At 37.6% G+C, this 16,596-nt stretch overlaps 1 protein-coding gene across 4 annotated transcripts in view; it reads right to left on the reverse strand.

The window, feature by feature from the left end:
• Positions 1 to 16,596, reverse strand: part of FBXW7 (F-box and WD repeat domain containing 7) — a 181,400-nt gene that overhangs the window by 83,862 nt on the left and 80,942 nt on the right. The window contains exon 3 of one of the 4 annotated variants that reach the window (XM_042049564.1): positions 3,442 to 5,239. The exons of the other annotated variants lie outside the window; for them this stretch is intronic. Within the exon in view, the coding sequence (XP_041905498.1) occupies positions 5,201 to 5,239 (39 nt within the window). The 3' untranslated portion in view covers positions 3,442 to 5,200. Of the gene's footprint in view, positions 1 to 3,441; positions 5,240 to 16,596 lie in introns of those variants that run through there. 4 annotated transcript variants of the gene reach the window in all.

A 16,596-nucleotide genomic window follows, 5' to 3' on the forward strand; every position in this document is an offset into this window, starting at 1 on the left:
GGATAAAGCAGGGCACTGCAACATTTCAAAAGTCACCGTCTCAAATTAATCATAGTAACATAATACTCCTTTGAATATATTTGATAATTTATTTCCTAAAAAACATCTGTAGTAAGCTCTGCATAACCGTAGCATTGAGAATGTGCTTTAATTTACATTATACACAAGTGTTACTATTGACTTTATATTCATTTTGGTTCCTGACCATGCCTAGAAGGACTGAGAACCACTTTGTCAGCAAAGCACGGCAGCCTATACTACACCATTAACTACTTATCCAGTGACTGCGGTCCCAAGTTTATGTGAGGGATTTCTAATACCAATATATAACTAGTTTTCAAATTGCACATTGCACATTAGCCTGCTTTCTACAGGCAAATGAATAAGCTGTATAGATAAAAGGCACTGCTGTACAAGAGTTAACTGCAACTGTATTAGTGGTGCTGGAGAGATAAAACCCCATTGCTCTAAAATGCTTCTGTTGTATCCAAGTTTACCCAATACAAAAATCTGCACTTACAAGAAAACATAACAACCCAGACTTCTGAAGAAGGTATAAAAGAAATCAATGGAAAGGATAATTTTGATCTTATGAGATCCAAATGTCCTTAAAAGTGTACACTTGAATAGTATGCAAAAGGGGCAAAACTACTAGCAGAACATACAAACTGATGGCCTTTTCCATAGTCCATGAAAAAAACTCAAGTGTAAACCTGTTGTAACACAAGCCACAGAAAGAACGAAGCCTGGCTCCAGGTTAGATTATCATGCCATCTCAATTGCACTTGTGTTACACTACCGTTTTTCCAAGGCCTGTGGTCCCATAGTGTCAGCAGACCTACATGGAAGCATCACTCTGAACAGTCCAGCCACAGCAAAGCTTTATTTGAGGCTTATGGGTAACTGTGAGTGTTGACTGATAAATGGCTTCTATGGTGCAAAGGAAGGGACAAATGTTGACTGAATCTGTCTACATGATCACAGCAAAACCCAATTCCACAAGGATTCAATGATGCCTAAAGAGGTGACAGTCACCTTGTACACCTCCTCCTCAGCAGTCTCTCCCTTTCCCACCTACCCTCTATTCATCTTGCAAACTTGTGTAATCTTAATCTCTCTTTACCAAATGGTGTGAAAATTAGCCAAGAGATGTATACAGTCTGGAAAGGATGACAGACAATGACATATAAAAGTTTCAACTGCACAAGCCTTGTTTTCTTTGGCAACAAGGCTTAAGAACACAGTGAAGAATAATCCAGATTTTCTGAACTTGGATTAACTCAAATGATATTTCCTGGTTATAATTCAGGCTCTGAAATCATATCAAGGCATGGTCATTAAAAACTACTGTGATGAAAAAGGATTCTATCTAATACAAAAGAGCTACCTTACAGTTTTTGCCGTGGAAGAGCAAGAAGGAGCTACGCCTTTTGTAACTGCTGGTGGAAGACAGTACAACTTGTATAACACTCCTATATTGAAAAAAAATTCTAAATGTCCGAAAAAATATAGATAAGAATGATGGTAAAGCTGCTGTCTGGCAAAACACTTCACATTATGCAAGATAGCATTCTCCGAAGTCCACTTGTTAAGGCCAGGAAAGATGAAATATCAAGTATATCAGCAAAGGGAGATCATCAGATAAACACACCTATTACATATTTTTCATGCCTATATGCATGCTCATATATGTTTAAGCATCCTGGCATTTGAATGTGAGTGCACAGAGAAATAAAATGAGACTCAGATTTGACCTACTGGATTTAAATACTTGTTTATTTAATACCAGCAGCAAGTCACACTAACCAATAGCAAGGGTTCACTACTTTTAGTTTCTAATTGCAACCACCAATTCAAGTGAGTTTGAATGTCACTCTGTAACAAAACAAGAGCTCTACTAGATCTGTTCAATCCCACAGCTGATTGTCTTTACAGCTGAAAGGAAACAAAAATGTCCAATGGAGACTCTAGCAGCAAAAAGAAGAAAACTTCTCCCTTCTAGCTTTGGCCAGTTTTTCCAGCTCTTCCATAAACTGGCAGTAAAATTTGTCAGGCTTGTGAGGTCTGAAAGAACTCCAGTAAGTAGGATACCTGAAAATCCTCAAGTTTTGTTGTTGCTAAGTCACTTATCCACTAGATTAGCAACTGTATATACAGCTCACAAAGGGGCCAGATGCACGAAGAGACAGTTTAGAAATGGAGAGCAGTCAAAACCGCCACCTTTGGGCAAAACGAGCTATTAGATCACCTCTCTTTGTCCATGGATCCCTTAGCATGTAATGCTGGTCCCAAAAAGATGTCAGTGATGACAGCTTCCTAGGCTTCTCAACAAGTGCAGAATTCCATCTCAAAAGCAAGGGAGGGGAACTTGCAGGTACATGCAGCTATAAGCATACGATCTGCCCTCAGTCATGACAGTACTACCACAATAGAGCACATCTGCATTTGCACAAGATAATGGGTTGTAAGGTCTCATGAAGTGTTTATGAAAGCAACATAGACTGGCTAGTAAAGTACATATTGGCGAGACTATATAATACCACTACTAATGATGCTATCATAACATTAAAAAAATACTTAACCATGAGCATCTAAAAAAAGAGAATTCCTACCTTACGTAACCATTTGAAACCAGAGGCCTCTATCATCTGGCTTTTCTGTACAAGTCCCCTAACTTTACAAGTCCCCTAACTTTATTCCTGTATTTACTGTACTATGGGGTCTTGTTGTCACTGTCACTTTTTTTTAAACTATCTTTAAAGCACGTGTCTTCATTTCGCCGTTAAATATTTCAGAAAACATTCCAGGTATGCGACAGAAATCCAGCTGCATCATCTTGCATTTTACAAATATTCCAGAAATGTCTGCCCAGTTCTCATTGGCTATAACACGACTTGTTGGACAAGCAAGTTTAACTCTTTAGCCAGTGTTGCAACAGCTGTTAAAAAGAATTTCTACAGCTGCTCTGCAGGAATTTATTTGCTGACCACTTATTTATGCTGGTTTTGCACCTTTAAATAAAGCTGAGACAAGAATTAAGAACTACAACAGGTAGAGAAGTCATGCAATATTTAACACTGGATTAAAATGCAAGCCAAATTCCCAGCTGAGAATAAGCTGGGGGAAGGGGAAAGCAGGTGGTTTTCAGCAAGGAGGCTGCTGTTATGAAAAGGGAAGATAGGAAACTGAAAAATTAGTTTTCCATACTGCAAAATTCAGCTTTTCTTATCGCTATATCACCCTTCCATGTAAAATGCAAGACTTTTAATAAGAAATTCTCTACTTATATACCTACACACACAAAAATACACAAGGCAATACTAAAATACTTAAAACATGTTTATCAGTTTCTAAATAATGTACAAAAAGCACTGTCAAAAATGAGGTTTGGACTTAGACCTTTCTTTCTACATATTAAATGGAAACAAGAAAAAGCCCCAAAACATCAAAAAGGTATTAAAAATATTTCTGCCATCTTACACACCTAAACAATTTTTTTTCTTCCGTAGCGGAATTCTGTCCAGACAGTGTTTATTCAGCATCAAAAAAAAATTAAAACCCTGACAACACTCTTCAGATTAGCTACATTGACTACTACCAAGTTAAAAGGCCAAACAATGCAAAGTATTACCGTTTGTATGCTTGAAACAAAATGGTTTTCAAGGTTTTCTTTTGATATGAGACTATTTTTCTTACCAGCACTGTAAAATACATAAATACACATAAATCTAACAAATGCAACAACTGATTGTTACAATGGCATTCATTTGATAGTGCCAAATTAAGCTATATAATCCTTTTCAGCTGGTAAAAGCATACTGCAAAGGGGTGTGAGGCTATTTATAAACCTCAAGATATGTGAAGTAAAGAATGCTTAGAGCACAGAAAAAAGCAGGTAGGATGTGGAAGGGCTGGCATTCTTGACTGGTATGGTGATTGCCACCTGACCTTTGTTTTTCCTTTTTTCACCTTTTTCTTTGTTTTCCAGAGGAAAGGGCAGTGTGTTTTTATTTAACAAACACTGGTTTTCTCTGATTTGTTCAAATATCACTTTTATTATTTAAAATGCTCGTACATATTGAATAGAATTTACATTTAGTATATGGTCAACTAAATCCAGCTTTACATTTAGGGGCATTCTGATACTAAACCCTGCCAAGAAAGACATGCAGTGCACCAGCACCAAATTCTGCCTGGCACAGTGTGGGAAGAGTCAGAGTCTGTCAACAGCCTGTCCTCCAAAACAAATAAACGGGAATACCTGAACACACAGTGTGCAGCACACTTGCTCTAGGGCATGGAATACTAGTGGTTTATACCAAAGCCAAAAATTGTGCAGAAGGGTAAGTGCCTCTGAGTACCAACTGAAAGTGTCCTTCTTTTGGATGAAATCCAGCTTAAAAGTCAAGGGACAACATTATTACATTTGGCACGAATAAGTGATCCATATTGAATGATTTTTGGTCTGATTTCTTCTATTTAGCTGTGTCGCTTCGTCTTTCCTTATTTTATTTTTACGCATTCATTTTAATTAAGTCACTTATTTTCTGTGTATTTTAGAAAATCTGACCAAGGGATCACAACTGAAGGAATTATGACATTGGCAAAAAGTGTGTTTATTATTTGTTGTCTTTTAATTATTTTTAGTACTCAATATATTTGGATCAATAATGATCATGGTAGCTGCCATCCTTAAGGGACACTCCATAATTTAAATGAGAAGAACAAAGGGTCTCCTGCCCACTTTGAAACATCGACTGAGTAAGAATGTGATTTGCACTTACAGGAAATGTTGCTAATACTTTACTTGAAAGTAGTAATGACTTCTGATGATGAATAAGGTGGAATTTATCCCTGCTGGCAATCTGTGGTGGCGATAAGTACATTTTCCACTTCACAGAGGCGCCAGGGATTGAAAAAATGTATTAAAATTTTATTAGCATTAACTGAGTAATATGTCATGACACAGCTGGAAAGTATAGCCATTGTCTTCCAAGACTGAATTACACTGAGTATTACTAAAATTCACAATTTGCTCCTTTCACACTATGCAATATGTGGTCTGGTAGTGAAGTCGGTAGAAAGCATCACCTTTCAGTAAGAACAAGCATTAAAAGAAGCAAGGTTTTATGAAGAAATAGTTGGGACCATCTTGACTTGGGATAGAAATCTCTGCACTTCTTTAGTAATTGTGTCCTTCTCACGTCCTCTCCCTCTTTCCAATTCCTCTTGTTACAAACTAAAGAAACAAAATTTAAAATTAGCAAGAGTAGAAAGGAGAAATAAGACAGAAGAACAGAAAAGATGCCCAACAGCAATGCTTTTTACTGGTTATTATCAAGATACCTATCTATGCACAAGAACTCGTGATTTTCTCCTTTAAAATCTCAGTAACACTTAACTATATGTAATATTACATCAAAAGTTATACCATACAGAGTCAAGGCACATAAAGTTTTGTTAACATAAAACACATTTCACAATGATTTGGTGAATTCCTGAACTTGTTTGGCCAGAAGAGAATGGGCAGAAGTCTCAAAAATTTTGCATGAAGTTTAGACAGCATCTTCATTAACCACACTATGGAAAAAAAGGGAGAAGATGCCTGTGACAAAAAGAATCATTTCTAGAAATACCTGTTCTAGGTTTTACAGGGATTTTTATAATAGAAATTTCACCAATAAACCAAACTGTAAAACATTCACGTAAACAAAACATAACAGCTCATCAATAAGTCTACACAAAATGCACTATATCATTACTACACAAGCACAGCTGCATGCACAGATCAGACACCATGTACTCGCAAAGAACAATTCATGTGTCAAAAATCATCCTTTGATGATGGACATTAGATGCTGTCTGTTCAAACATGAGCTGAGACAGCTTGGAAATTTTGGTTTTAAACATTCTGCCTGTTCAGAAATTATTAAACTAGCAGAGAAATTGACATTGTCTAGTTTTTCTCCTTATACTCATGAATTTATAAAGGTATGAAAATACCTTCAGTGTGCACATTTTGCTGAATAGCCACATGTTCTGCAGATAATGAAAACTCTCCTACAGAAATAAAGGACATACTGTAATCTGCAAAATAGCTCTGAGTGAGAAACTTATCAGGAAAAAAATGTTAGTCCTGCAGCAGGTGTTAAACTTAGTTTTGGTCTTCAGATCAATTTCTATTCCTCCAGCCCCCTAAGCTAATTTCAGATCTCATGATTTTATAAGCACAAACATCAGCAAACGCAAGAAATTTACTGTTCATAACTTGTATTTTTTAAGCATACACTTCAAATTCATAGCTACAAGAATATTTAACAACCGTTTGGGAAAGGAGGTGTCAACAAAACCAAAAACTAACTCCCCAGCAAAAGTTTTACTTCCTCTACACTTTGATTCATCATTTGCATTAAGTTTTATAACTAGTAATACCAACTTCAGTTAAGCTTCAAACGGAGAAGCAGCTTAATACCGACACTCGGAGCAACGGCATCCACTGATAAATGCTTGAGTAAATACAGCTGTATCACTACAGACTGGAAATATTTGGGCTAACGATCACATCAGGCAATAGCATGTGCCACATAGTCAAGAACAACAAAAGGAACAAATGGCATATTTAAGAGGGGCAGAGCTCTCAAATGTATTTGTTAGACAAGTCACATATCCCAACAGAGTAAGCATACTGAAAGGATTCTGAAGCATGTTTGCATGATTTCTACTTCATAATGTTGTTGTCACACAATCGGTGAGTTGAAATAGTACTACTGCACATTTTTTTCTTTCTTTTCTTTGAAAAAAAAAGCTCATTTTCATTTTGACAACAAAGATGCAGACCAAAAACCACGTGGGCGCTGAACCAACACTGACTTCTAAGTCTACAAAAAAATTTGCAACAACAAGACACTGCTTCTGGTAGTTATCCTGAAGGCACCAACTTAATTTATTCTACATAAAGTAAACTGATATGGAAGTTTGAGTAACATACATAAGTAACTCCCCAATAATTACCTTTAGGGAGCAATGCATAAGCCAAGCAACCAAAGGACAATTCAAGTACTTTACCCTGTTTCTGCACACCCCTGCCCAAGGTGGCTGGCAACTTTCCTACTTTAGGAAACTGAACAACCAACCAACATAGCTACAAAAGAATTACACATATGTTTAGGAGAACATACAAGACATGTCTGGTAAGAACCACCAGGAAATGGAAAGTGTATGCTCTGATGTAGGCTTCACTGCAAAGAAAGGGCAATTGTATATTGTCAGATGCCTCAACAGAGACGACTGGCATGATCCAAAGCTCTGTACATTTATTTTCCAGCATGGCTAGTTGAGGTAAAACCCTTGACTGGAGTTTAAAGACTGACCTCAATTATTGGCACAGAAGTAGAAAATTGCTTGTGTCTTACTCAGCTAGGACTTCAGTCTAGTAAGCAATCTCTGTAATGAGAAACTAAATCAGCACTACCTCTTTCCACATTTAAAAAAAAAAAAAAAGGCAACTTTCTGCAAAGAAGGGAAAAGAGAAAATCAATTAAAATCTACTTATTAAATAGAACTTTGTAGTACAAACTATGACCTAAACTGTCAGAATCAATGTTTTCTCTTAAACTACCTGTCTTCCTTCCTAGGCACTAAGATTCTTGATTGTACTCTCTATACAGAATTACTTCACAAATTATATATTAGCACTGTCCTTTAATTGTTGTAATATTTGTAAAAATCATACTGAAAAGTGGTAAGACACCCTACATAAAGAAAAAAACACAGAATTTATTATAAATTCCCTTAATTTGACTGTGACACTTTACAGTCAAACTTAATGACTAAGTATTTCAAGAACTTTGCATGAGAAAGCTGAACTAGATAGCAAAGTTCTTAGGTAAGCCACAAACTCTATCAATAATAACCACATTACTACACACATAGGCCACATAGCTATTGGCAAACTTCAAGATCCACTTACAGAGTAGGAAAAATTAGCAGAACGGCAATTATTTAACACATCAGTTTTATGTACAAGTGAAAGTGTAGGAACAATTCTCTTTAGAAAATGCAGAAGCACAGCTGACAAATCATCATAATAATTAATTATAATTAATTTATGTTAATAATAAATTAATATAGCCAAGTAAAAGCACAGCAAGTAAGAAGTACTTTTCAAACAAAACACTGGTGTTTGTAGTAAAGCATGCTGCAGGTTAGTAAAATTGGGGAAGTACCTTGCAATCTACAGAGAAACAAAGAATCTGCATTCCTTCCATGGATGCTTTAATATTTAACAAACTACATCTAATGACAGTTGTGTAACCTTGCCAAGTGATCCTGCATGCTTGGAATGATTAGCACTAAACTGTGGGATATATAAATGAGAAAGAAATCAAAGGTTAGAAGTGTTGATTTATATTAATCTCCAAGTATGAATATTTCTAAAGTTATTACTGCCCAATACAAAAACAAGGCTCTGTATCAGAAATGTAAAAAGAAAATGTATTTTAAAACAACAAAACTTGCTTGAAAATAACTAAACTGTCATGGTAATGCAAAACTAATTCCAACTGGCAGTTATGAATCACAAAATCGTTGGAAGGGACCTTTGGAGATCCTCCAGTCCAGTTCTCTGCTACAGCAGGTTCACCTGGAGCAGGTTGCACAGGATCATGTGCAGGCAAGTTTTGAGTATTTCCATAGAAGGAGACTCCACAGGCTCTTTGAGCAGGCTGTTCCAGTGCTGTCACCCTCAAAGGAAAGTTTTTCTTCATATTCAGATGGAACTTCCTGTGTTTCAGTTTGTGCTCATCACCCCTTATCCTGTCCCTGGGCACCAATGAAGAGTCTGACCCCAATCTCTGAATACCTACCCTTAAAGTATTTGCATGCCTTGTTAAGATCCCCTCTTCAATTATCTCTTCTCAAGGATGAACAGGCTCAGCTCTCTCAGCCTTTCCTCATAAGAGACATGCTCCAGTGTCTTCATCATTTCATTAGCCTTCCACTGGACTCATTCCAGGAGCTCCGTGTACTCTTGTACTGAGGAGCCCAGAACCGGACACAGCACTTCAGATGTGCCTCACCAGGGCTGAGTAAAGGGGCAGGATCACCTCTCTTCCCCTGCTGGCAATGCTCTTCCTAATGCTCTCTGCGACACCATTAGCCTTCCTGGCCACAAGAGCAGTGCTGGTTCAGGGACCCCAGGACCTTCTCTGCAGAGCAGCTTTCCAGCAGGTCAACCCCCAACCTGCACTGGTGCCTGGGGTTATTCTTCTGCAGGGGCAGGACCTGCACTTCCTTTTGTTGAACTTTGTCAGATTCCTCTCCACCCAACTCTCTGGCCTGCCCAGGTCCTTCTGAATGGCAGCACAGCCTGCCGGTGTATCTGTCAAATCTAGTTTTGTACCATCAGCAAACTGCTGAGGGTGCACTCTCTCCCTTCATCCAGGTCACTGATGAATAAGTTGAACAAGACTAAATAAATGTAAAGACCATTTATTCACTTACTTGACTAATTGCACTTTAGTGGTGTAGTTCAGAATAACCAAGGGAGGAAAAATTTGCCAGTTCCTAAGCTTTTAAAGAGTGATGAGAAAGAAGTTTCAATTAGAAAGGAGAATCATAGGAAGGAATAAGAGAAAAAAAAATTGTCAATGCTTTTTTGTTGCCTTTTTTCAACAATCGGAGCAATTTTTATGTGTAGCTTTTCTGACACAGCTTTAAGCAATTACTTAGTTAAAAACCCTTTAAAGCATTAACTGAAAGGCATGAAGAATCTACATACCTTGCCTGTGATCCTTGCAAAAAAACAGGTAAAAATAACAATCTCTTTTTGTAGTGTGAAATTTTTTCTCTTTCTCCTGTGTACTCAGAGCAGAGAACTATACATTGCCTTCTCATCACACAAGCCCTCTGAAAATAAGTTTAATACTGGTTCTTTTAAAGGAAATATTCCTACATCATTTTCTATACTGGAAACATATTTCTTGACAAATAAAAAATACTGAGTCCTTCTGTTCCAGTTACATTTATTCCCTACACTTAAAAAACATGCTTCAGGCTTTTAGCTGCAGGACCAAGGAAAACCTTTGCAAAGGAAATCCGCACAAGTCTGCATGGGGCTGCAGCAAAGCAATAGCAGCCCCCTCTGCTGCTCAGAGAAGGAGAAAAATATTAACACACACTTACAAACCACCCTCCACCTACACACACCTCAACTTTTGCCTAATGGCATGTACTGCCTGTACACAAAAAGTAAATCCGCTTCCAAGGATCAGCATTTCTGTAATCATCTTTGATTCCCCCTTATCCCCCTATCCTGCTTTTAGTGTATCAATAATTCTGACAATAAGTGCAGACTTTCACACAGGAGTCCTTTTCACTTCACATATGCCAAAGTACCCAGCGTAATCTGAGGTTTCCTCAGTTTAAAAAATTAATGCTATCTTTCCACACAAAGCCAAAACCCCCTGAAAAAATAAATCCTTCTCATCTCTGTGGCTCTATATACAAGCTTAGACCAGTCACCTTGCAGCAAAAAACTCTGTCCCAGCCTGCACTACTTAAGAATGAAAGCTCTGTATGTGAGCATGGCTTTAGATTTGTTTCAGAACTGAAAAGATGGGTATTTAAGCTCCAAGGGACAAGTTTTCCTATGGTACAGCCTCTTCCAGCCCACCCAAAGTCAATCCAGCTAATCTCTTGTCTTCCCTCCCTCCACTCTCCCATGTCAATAAACAACAAAGAAAAGGCACTCTTGAACAGCACCATTACTTACACACACGCTCTCGTGACTTACAGCCAAATGGACAGTATGGTACATAGTATGGCAGAGGATGCTGCAGTCAAAGTACACTGGTTTTACATGAAAATTAAACTGCTTCTCAGCCTTTACCATTGTTGTCTGTAATATATGTTATGTATTAAATCTATCCATTAAAAAAATCATCTTATTACCTTTAGTAATGAAGCAAAGCTAAAATATGACAACTGATGAAAGGGTATAAAAGTGTTTTTTGTGGTTGTAGATGCAACTATACATGAATTTTTAATCTTCATTTTAGCTAATCTGTTTTCTGTTTCCTCGGAAGCTCTGGTAACCAACAAAACAAGCACAACTCACAATCCTGCAACAAGCAAACCTGCATCTGAAGAGGAGACTAATTAGTGAAGTAATTGGAAGGTTCTGCACGCACGAATGCCTGACCCCTTATGAGAAGTCACCATCACAATCCAAACAGTTAACACAGAAGTAATGTTTCACATCCATATAACCTAATTTGCTAAGTTTTATGACAGCCTCAATAGAAGAAAAAGAAATAAATGCTAAAGTAATAGAGGGTTGTTGCAAAGACTCTTGTTGAACAGTGCCTGCTGTCCAGAAGGATACAGCATCTCACATAAATGGGCTCCACCACTCCTTCAGAAATCCCTCCAGTCAAGCAGAGCAGACAAAAGTGTCTTCTGAAACACCGAACAAGAAAAATGGCTACGCACCAGCTAACAATCTTCCTCCTCTACCTGCTCACTTGGATTTTAAAATTCAGGTCCTTACATTTCACTCCTGTTAGTCAGATATCAAGTAGCTATTTTCCCTAACCATAGAAATCTGTGACAATATTTGCTGGAAATAATGGAGCTAATGCTTTTCATGAATTCATGTGTTTAATTGTTTTTTTAAAGCGATTATTTCCTAACTGAGGTGGGACATTAGAGACATTTAATATTAAAAACATGTAATGTTGAATTTTAGATTAAGAACACCTAATTGAACAAAGTTAGATTTGTAGGAGCTTGCATACAAGTGATCATGACTTTTTTCCCCACAAAACACGTCAAACCCAAACCAGAGATGAATGAACCTGTAAATTACCGTAACAGTTCAGAAACAATTTCTAAGATAACCCAGAAGCCAATGCTCCTCTCAATATGAAAGGCTTGCAGCAGTTCAAGAAACACAACTCATCTTAATGGGAGCCCAAAATGTCAATTAAAACCAAAACATTTAAGTACACTGAAGTCATTAATATTTAAAAACTATGAAACTGGGAGTTACAGGAACAGTTATGCAAACAAAGACAAAAAAAACTGGAACAAGTTAAAGATTATATGTATTATGATCAAAAATATTTTTTAGGAATTAGAACAACCAAAATATTTCAGAAATATCAAATAAACCTAATGATTTACAGAAAAAACACTTGTAAAAGTAAACAAAGTACAACCTGGATAACCCTATGCTGAAACCCAGGTGTCAGTACAAGAGAAAATAATGCACTGGCTGACATAAAATAGGATTAACAGGATTGATGAAATTTTCTTCCACAAAATCATGCCAGTACCGCCTCTGCCATAAACACCACTTTTGATAAACACAAAATATTGCTGGCATGATATATCTGCTAGTACTACAATTTCAAGAGTATGAGCACAGGTAGGCAAACAATTTAAATCTCATGTAAGCAAGAATGTTAATTTACATGAGCTATTTCACAGTGGCAGCAACTACCAGTAATACATTCTTGTCCTTGCATTGCAACAGAATCCCACATGTACAGAGGGATAAAAGGATTTAAGTGCAGTTGCTAAGAAACATGGGATGTAAGTGCATTTGTTTGCTTATGTGGTGGTTAATTGTTACCCAGCAGAATTCAATTAATACAAAATCATCACAGAGCACTGGAAATGGAAATGCCACAAATACAATGCAATCAGTGAAGAATCAGCATCAATAACATGTTTTTGTCTGACTACTATACATATTTACTTAGCTCTCTTGTGCTATTTAGTATTTTTAAAACAGATATGACAACATTTGATAAGACACAGATCAACTGGAGTAAAAACTAACAAACAGTAAAGTATTTAACATGTGAGAAATCTCTGGTCACTTTAATACAACTGAGCATCAATTCTCTAGGTACAAAGGACACAGGCCAACCTTATAGAACAGAAAGCTCTCTGAAAAAGGCTTGCATCATATTAGGCAAATCAGTCAAACATGAAATCCCAATGCATGGAATTATTTGGTATATAAATAGGTAAATACATTGCATAAGCAAATTTTAACTGTCCTTGGCACAGTTGCTACTGAGTTTTAATCGCAGTTCTGATATCATAGAATCATTTAGGTTGGAAAAGATCTGAGATCATTAAGTCCAACCATTAATCTAACACTACTACAAGTCAAACACTAAACCATGTCCCTAAGTGCTACATCTACATGTCTTTTAATACCTCCAAGGACAGTAACTCAACCACCTCCCTGGGGAGCCTGTTCCGGCATTTGACAAACCTTTCCCTGAAGGAATGTATCCTAATATCCAATCTAAACCTGGTGCAACTTCAGGCCAATTTCTCTTGTCCTATCACTTGTTACCTGGGAGAAAAGGCTGACCCTCACCTGGCTACGCCCTTCTTTCAGGTATTTGTAGAGAGTGATAAGGTCAATCCTGAGCCTCCTTTTCTCCAGGCTAAACAACTCCAGCTCTCTCAGCTGCTCCTCACAGGACTTGTGCTCCAGAACCTTCACCAACCTCACTGCCCTTCTCTGGACATGCTCCAGCCCCTCAATGTCTGTCTTGTAGTGAGGGGCCCAGAACTGAACACAGCACTTGAGGTGTGGCCTCACCAGTGCTGAGTACAGAGGGACAATCACTGCCCTGGTGCTGCTGGCCACTCTAGTGCTGATACAAGCCAGGATGCCATTGGCCTTCTTGGCCACCTGGGCACACACTGGCTTATGTTCAGCTGCTCTTTACCAGCACTCCCACGTCCTTTTCTGCCGGGCAGCTTTCCAGCCACTTTGCCTATGCCTGTAGCACTGAATGTGGCAGATGTGAGCCAAGAGCAGGATCCGGCACTCGGCCTTGTCGAACCTCACACAATTGGCCTTGGCCCATCTATCCAGCCTGTCCAGACCCCTCTGTGGAGCCTTCCTGCCCTCCAGCAGATCAACACTCCCACCCAACTTGATGTCACCTGCAAACTGACTGAGGGTGCACTTGATCCCCTCATTCAGATTGTTGATCAAGATACAAAGATATCTGCAATTCAGGACAAATGTTCCCATATCAAAGTGCTCAGGGAAGTTTTGTTCGCAACAAGAACAAAAAATAGAAAAGTATGCCCAATGGGTATATTTGCCTTATTATTTACTTTTAAGAGATCTTCCAGGGAAGAACTTGATTTCTTAACATATGCAGATAAAAAACCAAATTTGTTAAACAGCTCCTCAATACAACATGAAAATAAAACGAAATTGTAATGGTCAAAAAAAGTCAGATGACAGGAAGAAGGCAGAGCAGAGTAAAGGTGAAGAAGTTTAAACACTGATGATAACTAACAAACTATTAAACTAGGCTTGAGGGACTTGCCTTGCTGCACAGTTTCCTGTTTGCAAACAGTGACATTTTTCTAAAAATAAGCTTTAGCTTGCACTGAAGTCAATACAGAGCAGCCTAATATTTTATGCAGGAAATCATGAAGGTAACCACAAGGATCTTTCTGGATTCCTTTGTGGTGTTGGTGAATGCAACGAAGTCTCTCCTGAACCACTGTCCTTCTCATTTCAAGTGCCCATGCCCATTAGTCATAACATTTTCACAATATTATGGCAGCAATTAAATCAGTTATTTGCACAGAACAGTAGTGTGAGGCAAGTATTTTACGTATTTTTATATATTTATGTATGTATTATATAAACATTATATAAAACGTAAGTATCTATAAAAATTCTTTTTATATAAATACAATGGGATTTATGCTTCTGATGAAATTTATCAGGTAGAACACAGCGAGCTTGCTGCTACTAAGGTGACAGGCAGCAAACCCAAGCAGGGTCCACTGTAGTGTTACGTGGGAAATATGATATTTCCTCCCTTAGCCACACACAAGTCTGCAGGTCAACAAGCAAAAACAAAGTCCAATTAAAGAGAAACTTTATTTAGTTTATGAGGAAAAGAAGACAAAGTAGAAGGACAAAGAACAGAGATATTAAAAAGCTAAGATGAGTTGCACAACAGCACCTGCAGAAGTAGCAGTTGGTATTTTGTCCAATCTCACTATTATCTCTCGGTATTTGATAGTGGTGAAAGTGTGCTGCCCATATGTAGAAGCAGAGCAAACTGTGTTGCATCAGGAATGCATGCCTTTGAGGAGACAGGTTTACATCTGACACACAAACATGAAGTAGGGCATTCAGCCATCACTCCCTATAATGGTGCCACAAAGCAAGTTTCACAGAGTACAGCACACAGCAAGGTAATTCAGCGAGAGTTATGAGAACTGTACTCGACTACTAATGCTGAGAAACACGTCTGAAAAGCTAAAAATAAGTTCACCAGGTTCAAGTTCCTAGGATGAGTCTATCTTCAACAGGTAGAAGCAGAAATTACTTGTAAATACAGCTGACAAATGTGCTAACACTCCTTTTTTTATCAAAAGCAGCATATTAATTAGTCATGCTTATTTTTGCTCTGGTAATTCACTCATGCTCACACAGATGTATTTCCACAACACTTTGTAACATAGAATGTTCTCCTGTGGTTAAATGTTGGTTTATTAATGAATTGGGTTACATTAATGTTGCATGTTGTCAGTTTTTTATGTGTAGCCATTGTGCTGAGCAGTGCCAGCTCAAGCAGCTTTCTAACCTGTGCTGATACTTCAGGTACACAGTTGAAACTTACTAAAACAGACCTGCACTATGAAAAAATTCCCAGATATGGTTTGCTACCTGAGTCCCCAACAATTCTTGCAGAGGCACAGCCTGAGGACAGAGCACAGACAAAAATGGCCAGCCCTGCATTGAATATGCAGAGCAACTATCAGACCACACAGAAATTTTGCATCTGTACAAAGATATTTCAGACAGCTTCCTTCAGGCTAAAATGGCTTGTTTCAGTTCATGTCAAATACATCTCAACAAAAGAAAGAAAAAGCTACATTCATTATTGAAGTCAATAAAAAAAACTTCAGAACTGACCACTGAAAATTACGCTCCGCTCTGCCTCTACATAATTTGAGTATAGTTACTTACAAAGCACTTCAACAAGTTTCCAACTCAGAGACTTAAAAACACATTTTTGAGCATAAAAATTTCCTCCATTAAATATTGTCCATACTGGATGCAAGTCATTATATGATACTAAGTAAGTCACACTAATCCAGGAAAACTAATGCATTGAAATAAAACCAAGAATTTCAGTTGTAAAATCCAATTCAATTATATGAAATATGACAGTATTTCACTCCAAATTAGAAAGAACATACTTCAGTACCTTGAAGACTAGAACTATAAATATAAAATTATATAAAAAACTCATGTGAAAAATTACAACTTTTCAAAAAGCAAAGATTTTAGCTGAGATACTTTAAGCATGGGAGTGAATTGCATACTGTTGTTACTAACAAAAACATCGTTGCAGATTCCAAAAGCAAATGTTCATCCTATATACCTGTTCAGGTGCATCTTCAAGACTGATTATCCATCTCTATAAATTTATGTTCATACTCAACCTGTTAACTTATGTTAAATGACTGGTTTTTGTGGTTTTGTTTTACATCAGGTTTTAATTACATTTTTAAGTAAAATTTAAAAGG

Source organism: Corvus kubaryi, unplaced genomic scaffold (genome assembly GCF_017639235.1).
Source record: "Corvus kubaryi isolate FWS band 111438036 unplaced genomic scaffold, C.kubaryi_AGA036_p1.0 71, whole genome shotgun sequence".
Classification (NCBI taxonomy): Eukaryota; Metazoa; Chordata; class Aves; order Passeriformes; family Corvidae; genus Corvus; species Corvus kubaryi.